At 40.9% G+C, this 15,204-nt stretch overlaps 1 protein-coding gene across 1 annotated transcript in view; it reads left to right on the top strand.

The window, feature by feature from the left end:
• Positions 1-15,204, top strand: part of LOC149289239 (sodium/hydrogen exchanger 4-like) — a 37,311-nt gene that overhangs the window by 9,736 nt on the left and 12,371 nt on the right. The window contains exons 7-11 of the mRNA XM_089490893.1: positions 2,867-3,149; positions 5,098-5,203; positions 7,572-7,707; positions 9,819-10,282; positions 15,042-15,204. The exon at positions 15,042-15,204 is cut by the window's right edge and continues 97 nt beyond it. Coding sequence (XP_089347019.1) covers positions 2,867-3,149; positions 5,098-5,203; positions 7,572-7,707; positions 9,819-10,282; positions 15,042-15,204 — 1,152 coding nt within the window. The remainder of the gene's footprint in view (positions 1-2,866; positions 3,150-5,097; positions 5,204-7,571; positions 7,708-9,818; positions 10,283-15,041) is intronic.

Below are 15,204 nucleotides of genomic sequence, written 5' to 3'. Positions count from 1 at the left end.
CCTTTTAACCCTCTATACGCCACTCTGCCTCCTGAAATGCCTTATACCTCCCTATATGCCACTCTGCCCCATAATATGCCTTTTAACCCTCTAAATGCCAGAGTGGCATATAGGGATATAAGGCATTTCTGGAGGCAGAGTGGCACATAGGGGGTCAAAAGGCATATCATGGGGCACAGTGGCATATAGAGGGTTAAAAGGTGTATCATGGGGCACAGTGGCATATATGGGGTATAAGGCATTTCTGGGGCAGAGTGGCAAGCCTGGGGGCAGATGTGCATAACTGAGGGGGCAGGTTGAAAAAAAAAAGGAAATAAAAACAAAATATTTTTCTCAATGTTAGCTTTTATTAACAAACAATTGTTCACATAGTTTACATGAATTAACATTTACTGGTAAAACTTTTTTCCTATACGGTCGTCTTATATTCAGGCTTTTTCTTTTTTTCATAAATTAATATTCAGATTTTGGGGGGTTGTCTTATAATCAGGGTCGTCTTATAATCGAGCAAATACGGTAAATATTAGATCCTGCAGACAATATATATATATAAATATTAGCTCCTGCTGCCAATACATTTTACATTGAAAAAAACCGGGACCCTACGCAAGCATTTCCTTGGGCCCCGCTTCACACTCCCTAGCATGCAATCACTCCCTCTGCTCCCCCACCAAAAAAATATTTGCCACACTGACTGAAGATTAGGGGAAGACTGTGAGAGTCAGTGCAGTCTTCCCTCCTTCTGACCCTACCGTGACATTGAGAGGTCCTCTTCCCCGTAATCATCCCCAGAGTCCCTTTGTCCCCTCATACCTCTCTTTTACTTGGTATGTAACTACTCCCTGTAGTTCAGGTATAAATCAAATAAAAATCACATGAAACTGCACTTGCATGAATAGATCAACTAAATATAACATACAATTATTATACAATAATAATGTATGGAAACATAGCATTGCAGGTATAGATCAACAGAACACACAAACCCAGCATTGCAGGGTTTAGATCAAATAAACAAATGGAAACTGCCCTTCAGGTATTGATCAATTGAATAAGACATACAGTCCCTGTATTTGCAGGTATACATAAATAATGTATGGAAACATCGCATAGCAGATATGGATCAGCAAAATAACACACAACCCCAACATTGCAGGTATAGATCAATTGGAATTCACATAAAAACTCAGCATTAAAGGTATAGCTAAAACCAACTACATTACAGCCATAGATCACATGTTGCAAAACCCAAAGCCCGCCCTGGGGGCCACACTGCCCACATAGAACCTGACCATCACACAAATTACACCCATAGGACTTGCCATCTTTGTCCCCAAACAGTCCAGCATTAGTCAACTTTGTCCCCAAACAGCCCGTCCTATGCAATATTTGTCTAATAATTTTGTCACAATATTTGTCACTGCCTCTGCCATCTTAGTCCCCAAGACTTAAACACCCTGCTTGTGCCATCTTTGCCTTTCTACAAATCAATTATAAATCTATGATACAACGAACAACGAACACTTATACAGTCACTCACTAATTCACACTTTCATTCACATGATTCATTATCCACAAATTAATTCTTTAATTAGCTCATTCACACAATGCATCTACACATTAATTCATTCATTCTCTCACTCATTCTCACTGTTTATTTCAATATTTTTACTACCCCCTTTCTCACTAGCTACCTCTCCCCCCTTTTCTCACTATCTTATCTACCCCCTCCCCTTCTCATTATCTACCCTCTCCCCTTTGTAGTATACTTACCTTGCAAAAGTCCTGTGGTGGGAACGGAAGGCCTCTGTCTCGCTGCTCTGCTGTGCACCGCACCATGCTGCTACACTGCTAAGCGCCGGTACATGACGTTTCAATTGGGGGACACTGATTGAGGCTTCCCAGGACCCGGGACTTAAAGGCCAGAGGAGCTCCCTGCCGGCGACCAATAGAGATGCTCGCACGGACCTTTAACTGCTGGAGTGGGGAGGCCATCTATTGATCGCCAGCAGGGAGCTCGTCTGACATCAACCAATGAAGAGCAGCTGTCCTTCATTGGTTGATGGCAGAGCAGGCCCTTGCCGGTGACCAATAGAGTTGCTTGCACACACCTTTAAAATCCTGGCGCCAAAGCTGCTGCGTACGGGTTACCTCGTTAATACGAAGCATGTACACGAATATTCACCCGATCCAAACACAGGAATGTTACTGTGTGTTCCTTCATGGAATACGAAAATTGTTTTCCCCATGAATACAAACACGAAGAGTTGGCCGGCGCCAAGGTCTAATTAAAACTAATATTATAAAAGGAATAAACCTTACCAATCCCTGTGTATATATACAAATTAGAAACACCTAATCCTTCACTGGTTCCCAGACCACAAGTAAGAAAGTCTACCCCTTACTGTATTTAGACAGATTTGGTGATAGCAGAAAGCATATTAAAGTGGACAGCTCTCTGATTTCAAAGAAATAAAAAATTGCAACAACATTTGTGATCAATATAAAAAATGCAATTAAAACAACCATTAAACAAATAAATAGTTCAAATAAAAATACATACTGTACAGATATTATGGTCCGGACTTGGAACAACAACGAACACTCAGATTGAGTAACAACTAAACGCCATTGGATGCATTATAGTGATCCGAAATTTTGGGTTGCAATGTTTTATTTCTTTAAAATCAGAGCACTGTCCACTTTTTTCATAAGTTGTCTTAACATATGTTAATTATATTGTTTGTCAAATTTTGTCAATTTCAATGTTATTAATTTTCACTCTCCTCTATTGTCATAGTAGTATAAGTAAAATGTAATGTAATTAATATTTAATCCATATTTGCATTTGTTTTTAAATTTGCAGCCTATATTGAAGATGTTGTTGAAATCATAAAGAGGAGCAGACGAGTCATTTTCATTCTTTCTCAGGAATACCTCAGTGGGCCAAGCTTGTTTGAGTTACAAGCAGCTGTTACCTGCTGTTTAGAAGAACCACTGAAGTTAATTCTTATTAAATATAAGCCATACAAAGTACCAGAGACCTTGCCAAATGTTGTCAAGAAAGCCCTAAATGCTCTACCTGTGGTCCATCGGAAAGCGGGATCTGATGCTTCTTTTTATGACACTAAGTTTTGGAATAAGATCAGGTATTATATGCCAGTGAAAAAATCCCAATAACCAGAAAGCAGATAATTCAACTACCAAGAAATCCATTTCAATGTCTGGTGAAATATCTAATACAACACTTACATAACATACACATTGATATTTGTTTTACTGTTCATTGATTTTTGTAATAACACCAATGTTATATACTGTATATGCCATGCTTTTAGCTGTATTTTTTTCTTATCACTTATTTGAATTAACAGTCTAATCCCATTTTTTTATGCATATTGAATGTCTTTGGTAGATCCAAACAACTGGGCAAAAAGTAGTTTAAGAAATCACTGTTGTTATAACTGAGTACCTGAAAATGCAATGCTTATTTGGCTTTACAACAAGTGACTAAACTCTTATGTCCTTGCCGACATCAGTACCAGCTTTTTTAAAGGCTTCTACATTAAAGTCCCAGCCAGAGAATAATCGATTTATTAATAACCCTAGCTTTAATGCAGCATCACCCTAATTATTGAGTTTAGGTGTTTCATCCACACCCATTATTAACAGGTGTAGAAAATCAAGCTCATAGGCAGCTACTACATAGACAAACATTGGCTGTACAATGGGTCATAGTGAAGAGCTCAGTAACTTTAAAGTCAGTCCCTGACATTTCTGCCCTGCTGGATCTGCCCTAGCCCATATATAATACAGAAAATAAATAATATATATATATATATATATATATATATATATTTATAGTGTAACAATATATATATATTTATAGTGTAACAACATACAGTGAAATATAACCAGTGTGATCTTTGTTCAGGCACATCTGATAAAATCAATAAAAGATGGCACATCAGCATATGGAGTGCAAAAAATTGCATCCTCTGACTCCAGCTGTCAGGGCCACACTTGCAGGGAGATATTCAACACATTTCATCTGTAACAAAACTGGCTTACTCAGGAGTAAAAAAAGACATCTCTTGTGCACCTCTATATTCCTGGGGATCGGCATTTACCATATATTGCATTTTAAATACCTCTTAATAACAGTTCATGCTCCATAAGAACAGTCTCCATACTCAATCTTATATAAACAACTATGTTCTATTACACCAACATAATGAAACACCATAAAACCATTACATAATCAAAAAACAAAAAGGATTCTATGGGAAAAAATGTAACTGTAAAAATATATTTTTATCTTTAAAGTACATTAGAGAATACTCTATAAAACAAATACACGACCAACAGAAAAACAAAAAAACATTTTAGAATTTTTCTGATTTGTATCACTATCTTGTCACTATTTTGGTCAACACTTACTGATTGCACTCATGATGTTAGAAGCTTTGTAAAGAAAAGGAAAGTAAAATCTCTCTGTTTTTGTTGTACATTTTAATAGTGCCTCCCTATGTATCCAATTCACCTGCTCTAAACTTTCAGCTTATAGTTTTATTGGATAATGTTTCTGAGAATTTTCTTAAAATTCCACTTTGTTCCTGAAAATCTTTTTCTGCAGTGCAATTTCTTTTTATCATAATATGGACTTTTGGTATGTTATTTAATATTGATTATGTGATGCCCCCAGCCAACACCCCCTTGTGAATTAATGCCCCCATACCCTTGCTTATTGCCCCCTCTTTAGTATCATGTCAGCTCTGGCACCCAGATTGAATCCACAGGACCCGCCCAACACTCAGATTGAAAGCATAGGACTTGCCATCTTTGCCCCCAAACATCCTGCCTGTGGCATCATAGCCTCAAACAGCCTCCATGTGACATGCTAGCCTCAAACAGCCTCCCTGTGCCATGCCCCCCACTTACACATCTATGCTATCACACACATATTCATTAATTTACTCATCCACTCATTCATATACTCATGTACAGATACTCGGTCACTCATTCATATACTCTTTTACAGATACTCATTCATTCATATACTTATTCACAGATACTTATTCATTCCCTCATTCATAGATACTCACACATACTTATTCATACATCCTCCCCCACCCCCTTACCTGAACTGCAGATCGCTCTGTGCCACTTGCAGACTTCTGCAGGGGCCGCTGCTTCCCTCTGCGTTGGTCGTACTCTGTGCGAGCAACTTCTCTTGTCCCACCCAGGGGAAGCAGGAATGGAGCAGTTTCATGTGACTGAGATAAATTCCCATGACTCCGCTGGGTTCCAGCTTCCCGTGGGGAGATTCAAGAGACGTTGTTCGCATATTGTGTGAGCAACGCACGGGTAAGCAGCAGGGCCCCTGCAGAAATGAACATTAATCCGGTCCTGCATGCGGGGACACATCCGGGGACATTATTTGTCCGGGAACAGTGTCCTCAATCCGGGGACTGTCGCTGGAAACTCTAATTTAAAGCCATCTAAATGTTATAATCTCTTTTGTCCCTGCTCCTAATTTTCCAGCCTGTATCCCTTTGTTCTCTATATAGAAATGCATGCTGGACCAGCCTGGACTAAATTTTAGGAGTACCTGAAGGAAAAGCACCTAAATGATGTTCGCTTCCAAGCTAGTTTATTTTACTGGCCATCTTGCCAAATAGTGCAGAGGCGTATGTAAGGTATGGCACCTATGGCTCGTGCCATAGGCGCCATTTAAAAGGGGGGCGCCAGTGAGTTGCTTTTAAATCCTGTCTTCGGTGCCCCTCATTCTCCTCCACGAGGCCTCTACCTCCGTCGCGGTGCCGGCATTTCATGCTGAGCTTTATTCCGGTGCTCAGCAGTGAAGCAGCAGGCACTGCAGCAGAGTAGGAAGACAGAAGCCTTGTGCTCCCGTCGCTGGACCTAAAGGTGAGAGAACTACAAAGGGGGAGAGGGTAGATAGTAAGTAGGGAAAGGAGAGGAAGAGGGGTAAGAAAGTGATAAGGGAGGGAGAAGGGGTAGAAAGTGAGAAAGGGGGAGAGAGGGTAGAAAGTAATAAGGGAGGAAGAGGGGGTAGAAAGTGAGAAAGAGGGAGAGGGGGTAGATATTGAGGAAGAGGGTAGTAGGGAAAGGGGAGGGAGAGGGGCTAGAAAGTGATAAGGGAGGGAGAGGGGGAAGATAGTGAGGAAGAGGGTAGTAAGAATATTGAAATAAGTAAAGAGTGTGAATTAATGTGTGGATGAATTGAGTGAATGAGGGAGAGCATGAGTTAATATGTGGATGAATTTTTTGAATGAGGGAGAGCATGAGTTAATATGAGGATGAATTGTCTGAATGAGGGAGTGCATGAGTTAATATGTGGATGAATTGTCTGAATGAGGGAGAGCATAAGTTAATATGTGGATGAGTTGTCTGAGTGAGGGAGAGCATGAGTTAATATGTGGATGAATGGTCTAAATGAGGGAGAGCATGAGTTAATATGTGGATGTATTGTCTGAATGAGGGAGAGCATGAGTTGTCTGAATGAGGGACAGCGTGAGTTAATATGTGGATGAATTGTCTGAATGAGGGAGAGCATAAGTTAATATGTGGATGAATTGTCTTCCTGTCCTGTCTCCCCATTGTACAGCGCTATGGAATTTGACGGCGCTATATAAAACAATAAATTATAATAATAATTTAAACCTATAATTAACAGTTACGTTTTCCATTTCTTGCATCGTTATTTGCTTACGAAGCAAGTAACATAATGGTGTTATTCACAGTGAGCAGAAGTATTCAGCCTTAAATAAATCATTGTTCACTTCTATGGAATTATATGCATTATATTTATCAAGGGAAAATCCGGAGGAATACTGATGCAAAGGGCTACTATCTAATTCTCATTTTTGTCGTTTTACTCCATAAATCCTGATTTTCATTTAAAGAAATGTTCCTTGATAGATTTCATAATGCTCAATAAGATCTAAAGATCTTAGCATGGAAGTAAATATGGTGTCTTTAGTACCTTCTGACTGCATATGTAATTACAACCTCTGTCCACAAGGTGGTAACATTTCCGCCTGAAATAAAGCCCTGGAAATCTGTTAACCACACCTGAACAGCCCACACTACTTCTGCGCTGAGTGACCTAGGTGTATCAGGTTTCAGTATGGCACAGTTGCAGTAAGCACCTACTGGGAGGACTGGTGACAAGAACAAAATCTGGGACAGTACGATAATGCCTTTTATTTTTTTCTTGGAGAACATGAATCATATCTAAAGCAAACACTTAAACAAAGTCACTCCTATTCTGCAAAGAAGAATATTTGATTTTTTCCTCAGCATTATACCAGGCTACATGTTTCCATGCTGTTAAACTTTTTTTGTTTCTCGTTCTCTAATTGCATGTATTTAATAGGCGGCAAAAATATTGGATGAGTAGTTGGACGCAGGAATGACGACGAGAAAAAATATATACATTTTCCGTGGAAGAGCTTCTGGCTGAGCAAACTGATAATAGATTAAATATGAGTATTCTCAGTCTTCCACTACTGCTAATGACTATTACAAGTACTAATGGTCTCACACAGATGCCCACAGAGTCTACAGAAACCAACAGTGGTGAGAAAAATGCAAGAATTCATGCTTTCACTGTGGATTATGATTTGGTGCAAATTCCATATGAAATCACGCTGTGGATTATACTGGCATCCTATGCTAAAATTGGTACGTAATAAGTGTTGTATTACATATTTGGTGCTTCTAGTAGAGAATTACATGCATGTCATAATAATTACACTCTCATCTATGATGCTGCAGATTCTTAAGTGGCTGTAATTTTCACTTTATAGTAGATTCAGTTTAAATCAGAACTTCTTGTAGTAAACACTGTTTAAGCTTTTAAAGCAACTTCAAAATCATACTACAATACAATTTAAACATTGTTTAATTATTTTAGGAAATGGAAATGGTGAAAGCCAGGTGCAGAAAAAGCAGTAGTAGCAGTTGTGTACCTTTGGAACCCTTGTGGCCAAATTGCTGCAGTATACCCCCCCCCCTCCTCCATAGCTCTTGGCCCTAGTCCTTAGTAGGAGCTGCATCCTGGCTTACACCATAATAACAATGTATCAAGGTAGACAAAATTATACAGATGTATAGTTACCAACTGTCCTGTTTTCCTGGGACAGTCCCGGGACTTGGGAGCTTGTCCTGGTACTTTCCCAGGAAATCGTCAGTTTCAAATACCAGGTTCAGGGCTGGTTAGGGTGATTTCTGATCTCCTGGTAACCTTCCAAAATAAAGGGAGCTCATGGTCTGTGCCTTCAGACATCTGTTTAAGCGCTCCCTAACACTGTGTTCCGGCGATTTAAGCTGAGTGCCAGGGTATGACAGCTGCAAAGATGCAGAGGTCTGAAACTGAAGAGACAGACTTTGTACTCCGACCACCAGACTTAAAGAAGCGAGCAAGGGGAGAGCTAAAGAGAAATGAGAGGGAAAAGGAAATTATGCAGATCTGATAATATAGATATGGAAAAATGAGTATACAAGTTTCATTTTAAATGTGATTTATTTTCTGCAATTACATGGATTATATAAAATGCTGCAATGTAATCATAATAAGCAGGACTGACTAATCAGAACAAAGCAAATCTTCTAAACGGAAGAGATATATCTTGTATAAAATGCCCTTTAAGCTTTCAGTTTATATGTATATGATCTGTACCTGGTTGGGCAAGTGAAACTATACTACACATGTGTCGAATGGGAGATCAAACACATTTGTGGCTGTTTCTTAATTTTGGAGATTCTCCTATGGATCTCTATGAAATCATCCTTTCCTATTTTTGAGTGTATGTGTTTTTGGTGTGTGAACAATCGCCTCTCTAGGTCAGCCTGTGCTGCTGAAAAGCCTTGATATCGAGGCACTCAGCAACACGAAAAGAAGATCAGAAGCTCTGTGTGATCACTTGAGATGGTGTTACCTAGTAAAAATTAAAATAGTTCCCAGAGTAAGCATAAATGTGTGGTGTGTAAATGTTTGGTGGGGGCAAAGATGGCACAGGCAGGCTGTTTGGGGGCACTGACAACTGTTTGGTGGCAAATATAGCAAAGAGAATTTGATTGGGGCACTGAAAAAATGCTTGAGAACAAAGATGGCCCCTACAAGCTGTTTGGGGGCACTGACAAGCTGTTTGGGGACAAAAAGGCACAGACAAGCTGTTTGGGGGGACTTAAAAGCTTTTTGGGGCAAATATAGCACTGACAAGCTTTTAGAGGAAAAAGACAAACTGTTTGGGGGCATCTATATATTGACTTGTAAGGGTGCTGTTTAGCAACAGGGTGCAGTATTTATTAGTTACTCCACTGATGCCTCTTCTTCTCTTGTAAGCATTCACATTTGTCTGTATTACTCTCTGCCCAATCCTTATATTATTATATTAGGATTATTTTATTCAATTTCCATGTTTTTTTTCTCCTTCTAATACATCCTGGCCTATCTACACAGCCTGTAAAAGAAAAACATATGCCAAAAGCAAATAGATATTGAAAGTAATCTTAGAATACTATCCTGTATTTGGTCAACATTGAGTTGTTACTAACTACAGAGTCAAAGAATAATGATTATGTTTGTTCTTAGCAAGTTTTGGTTTCCACTAAGTAAACTCAAGAATTGCTTAAGTGTTTAACACAAACCACTATTGGTTCAGAATGTTCAGATTATTGCTTGATTTTGGATTTTTGTTTTATAATCCCACTAAAAAATGACTGGGTGAGTGGCAGAGATTGTTTACAGGAGAATTATCTGTCATGACCGAAATCTCACCTATTTGTTGCAGGATTCCACTTGTACCACAAGCTGCCAGCGATAATGCCTGAGAGCTGCATTCTGATAGCTATAGGTGTATTGCTTGGGGGAATAATTTTTGGTACAGACCACAAGGCCCCTCCTGCTATGAAGTCGGACATTTATTTCCTTTATCTCTTGCCACCAATCGTGCTTGAGGGTGGATACTTTCTACCCACTCGACCTTTTTTTGAAAACATTGGAACAATTATCTGGTGGTCGGTAATGGGGACTCTCATTAATGCCTTTGGCATTGGCCTTTCACTATATGGAATCTGTCAGATTAAGGCCTTTGGTTTAAGTGATGTAAGCCTTCTACAAAACCTGCTCTATGGCAGCCTGATATCAGCTGTGGATCCTGTGGCAGTCCTTGCCGTCTTTGAAGAAATCTCTGTCAACGAACAGTTATATATGATGATATTTGGAGAATCCTTGTTAAATGATGGAATAACTGTGGTAAGTAACTCACTACATTGTGTTTTACTGTGAGCATGTGGCTTTCCCCATAAACCTAAGTCTCGTTTGTACAGTTCAACATACAAGACTTCTGATGCAGGTAGGGCCATGGCTGCTGGTCAGCTCAGAAGCCAAGTGGCAGCCTCACCAGGGGCGTAACTAGATGCCTCAGGGCCCGGGTGCGAGAATCTGTTAAGGGCCCCCCACCCCCTCACCCCCCCAAAAAAACATGATTTTTACCCAACAATTTTTTTTCAACTAATTCAACAAATTCAATTTACATATTGAATCATAATCAAAGAAAAAGGGGCGCATGTACAAAGGGCATAATCCAGGGGTGTCCAAGTTTTTTCTGCAGTGGGCCACTTCATCAGAATTGTATACGTGCGCGGGCCGCACTCATTTTTCACTGTGACAAAAAATATGGCCTTTAATAAAATATGCAGATTAAAATAAAGTAAAATGACACAAAACCTTTACTCTTCCTCTTACTGATTTCTGGGCCTTGAAAGTTTTGCGACTACAAATTCAGGATTCCCTAGATTTATTCTAGGGATGAACTAAAATGAAAATTCTGGACCAAAACATTCAGGGTTCACTTAGCCAAAACCGAAAATGACCCCCACCTTTAAAAATAATAAAAACTCACATGTTTAATAAAAGTAGGTAACACGCAATTGGACAAAATTAGCAATATGACTTGGCATGATAGGAGTGTGATTGCTGTTAGCCTAGGCAACCAGTAAATGCTGGTACCTAGGCATGATGGGACTGTGCTCGCTGTGATTGCTGTTAGCAATCACACTCCTATCATGCCAAGTCAGCCAGTACATGCTGGTACAGGGTGGCTGTAAGTGATGTGCAGACCCCATACTGCTGGCAGCATCACTACACAAGGGGGGCAGCTAGCTAGGTTTCAGCATGTACTGGCTGACTTGGCATGATAGGAGTGTGATTGCTAACAGTAGTCACAGTCCCATCATGCCTAGGTTCCAGCACTTACACATCCATCCAGTAAATGCTGGAACCTAGGCATGATGGGACTCTGATTGCTGTTAGCAATCACACTCCTATCATGCCAAGTCAGTCAATACACGCTGGTACAGGATGGCTGTAAGTGATGTGCAGACCCCATACTGCTGGCAGCATCAATACACAAGGGGGGCAGCTAGCCAGGTTTCAGCATGTACTGGCTGACTTGGCATGATAGGAGTGTGATTGCTGACAGCAATCACAGTCCCATCATGCCTAGGTTCCAGCACTTACACATCCATCCAGTAAATGCTGGAACCTAGGCATTATGGGACTGTGATTGCTGTTAGCAATCACACTCCTATCATGCCAAGTCAGCCAGTACATGCTGGTACAGGGTGGCTGTAAGTGCAGACCCCATACTGCTGGCATTATCACTACACAAGGGGGGCAGCTGGCCAGGTTTCAGCATGTACTGGCTGACTTGGCATGATAGGAGTGTGATTGCTAACAGCAATCACAGTCCCATCATGCCTAGGTTCCAGCACTTACACATCCATGCTAACACACACACACACACACACATTTATTCATATAATCATTCATTCACAGATTCATTCCCTCAATCACACACACTCATTCAAACACCCTCCCCACCCCCTTACCTGTACTGCAGCTCCCTCGATGCCGCTCGCAGACTTCAGCAGGGGGCGCGGCCTCCCTCTGCCTTCTCTGCTAAAGCACAGAGGAAGTAGGAAGTCACGTGAACCCCGCTTCCTCTGTGCTGTCCAGAAGACCCTCCCACAAGTAAGTAGCAGGGCTTGAGGTGCGGCTCGTGTAAGATCGGTTGCCCTGGCTGCCGATCTTACGCGGGCCGCACCTCGAGGTCTCGCGGGCCTCATTTGGCCCGCGGGCCGCATGTTGGACGCCCCTGCCTTATTTAAAAAAAAAAAAAACGTAAAAAAGATTTCGGGCGGCCCCTTGGCTTGGGCCCCCCTGCCGCCGGGGCCCGGTCGCAGTCGCGACCCCTGCGACCCCGGTAGATCCGCCACTGAGCCTCACTACACTACAGGAATGTTTTAGGAGACTCTACAGTGCCGGAGATATGTGATTTGTAGTTGTGTTATGTTGTATAGAAATCTAGTTGCTATCATTAGGTATTATAGCAGTTCAGTTGCAACCAGACCACACTATATGAAATATGAATATCATCATATCAACACAGTTCTATTAGTAAGGTCACATCAGTGTTCTAGATTTAAAGACACCACTAACCGCAAAATCACTTAAGGCCCACAAATTTCACTTACCGGTATTACTTGTGCATTTTAATCTTGAGATTTTTTTACTCCAAAACACAACTTTTATTTTTCTCTCACTAACCATTCTTCTAACATTAATTAGCAAAGTCAATATTCATAGGAAAAGATTTCAAGTTCATTATGATTGAGGCAGCTCATATTCTCAAGGGTGCCCAGTCTGGTTAGAGTATTCTGCTAAAAATAGGAAATAGGAAATTCTAGACTAATACATGAATAAAAATTCTCAACAGGCTTAGAGGTTGATACACAAGGTTAATTGTTGGATTGCCTCTTTGAAGCCAAGGACAGTTGTGGATACTCATGACTTGGAGAAAAATATGTACTTAAGCTAACAAAGGAATGTAGATATGCCTGATTCCAAGTGGATTTATGGGGGGGCATTCATAGGATGTTTAATGTTTGTGCATTGGAGGGTAAGTAGGAGTGAAGTGTAAAAGCCTATAGCATTTTTGTGGGGTGTGTGTAATAGCAATAAATAAGACATTAAAAATCATGTATTCTGATACATAATTGTGCTTTACGACATAACTGCCTTTAAATCCTTGTCAACATATCGGAATAATGTTGACAAAAAGGCTATATTATGTGTGCCAAAAGTTAGCTTTAGATTAGTAGCAAGTACCGTATTGGCTCGAATATAGTCTTTAAAGTGGGGGTGCGGCCTATATTCGGGGTCTAGCGCCCGACGGCCGGGACATGCAGTCCCGGGCGCTGGGCAGGCAGTGGGGTTAGGATACAGATCCCCCGCAGCGGTGCAGGGGACCTGCATCCTATTCTCGGATGTGCTCAGACAGCCTCCTCTGCCAGCACTTCCCACGGGGGGAGTGCCGGCACGGGAGATTGTCCAAGCGCATCGCGCAGACGGTCGCCGGCAGCAGCGAAGAGCGTGAACGACCTCCGCTGCCGGCACGTCTGCTCGATGTGCTTTAACAATCTCCCTTGCCGGGAATTCCCACGGGGGAGTCCCGGCAAGGGAGATTTTTAAAGCACATCTTGCAGACGTGCCGGCAGCGGAGGTTGTTTCTGCTCGCATCGCCGCTGCCGGTGAACGTCTGCGTTAACAATCTTCCTTGCCGGTACTTCCCACGACAGAGTGGCAGCATATCTCGGGGGGGGTAGAGTGGCAGCATATCTCGGGGGGGGATAGAGTGGCAGCATATCTCGGGGAGGTACATCTTCGGGACAGAGTGGCAGTATATCTCGGGGGGGGCAGAAGCCTTTTGCATTAAAAAGAGCACCTAACTTTTAGGGTGCGGCCTATATGCAGGTGCGGCCTATATCCGAGCCAATACGGTAAGTGTTTAGATTAGGACTCCTGTATTTCCTGCCACATTAATATATTATTATTTGAGGAGCCAGTGCTTTTCGTAGTAGATTATGTTCTATTTGTGTTCTTGACAAATACAATATGTATGGTTATTGATCTATGGAGAAAACATCTGTTTTGTACAGATCTACTGAAAAATGGCTTTCCAATTGGTCAGATAGCAGATCTATTTTTATGTATTAACTAAGCAGTCACATAGGCAGCAAACTATAAAAAATCATGAAAATATACTGTAGTTGTGCATGTTTTTTGCACATCACTGATCACAGAGGTATATTTATGTGGGACACTGCACTAGGGATGACTCAGGGCAGCATTCAAAGACCTACCTGTAAAAAGATAACTCCCACTTTCCGCTGAGTATACTCCTTTCTGAGTGTCGTGCTGTGATTTCATATCCTGCTGCTCTGTTTAAAGGCACACAGCACTCGTAGGAGACCTCTATAGTGTAAATGGACTGGTTCCAAGGGAGATCTTTAGTCTCCCCGCTGGCTCATTGAGGAACCAGAGACCACAATACCCCAACTGATACTTGCCTCCCAAGACCTAGAATAGGGGGACCACATTGGCTGTGTTTTCAAATGCTGCTGGCCATCATAGGTGCTGCCCTTAAGTGTTTTAGAGAGTAACTGATTCCATTCCATGAGGTTGTAGATCACACAAATGACAGGGCAGCACTTTACCAGTGCAGGTCAGCAATTTGTGATATTAATGTGTATCCTCCAAAAACATATTTTTTAGCTACATTGCCAGCAATATATGAAAACTTTCTTTCACAAATATAAAGAATAATTTTTTTTATTGATGTATACCTAAAACCTGTGTTATCAGAGGGTAAAAAATGCACAGGGTATCCCTTTCAAAAAAAATTATTGATGTGCAAAAGTCTGAAATGTTTTATAAATAAAATGTTTTATTATCAGGTTCAGTTGGTCAGGAAACCTCACAATGTGTATACATTTTGACCAGCATCGATTATAAGTGATTCTGTCAAATACCATATAGTAGTATTATGTGAGCATCTCCTGTGTTTTATATTTATAAAAAAAAAATACTAACACAAAATGTCTGTCTCAGCCGATCAAACTATTACAGAATTTGGAAATATTAATTGTTCCTGTTTATTTCTTTCCTACAGGTCTTGTATAATCTTTTTATTTCCTTTACGAAGATGCACACCTTTGAAACCATAGAGCCTGTAGACATTCTAGCTGGCATAGGTCGTTTCTTTATGGTTGGCATTGGTGGAGTATTCTTTGGAATCATTTTTGGATTTCTATCAGCATTCATAACTCGATTCA

Source organism: Sceloporus occidentalis, unplaced genomic scaffold (genome assembly GCF_023333645.1).
Source record: "Sceloporus occidentalis isolate IW3139 unplaced genomic scaffold, rSceOcc1.0.p SCAF_47, whole genome shotgun sequence".
In the NCBI taxonomy this organism is placed as follows: Eukaryota; Metazoa; Chordata; class Lepidosauria; order Squamata; family Phrynosomatidae; genus Sceloporus; species Sceloporus occidentalis.
The sequence above is the reverse complement of the archived record's forward strand: the minus strand, read 5'-3'. Positions and strand labels throughout refer to the sequence as shown.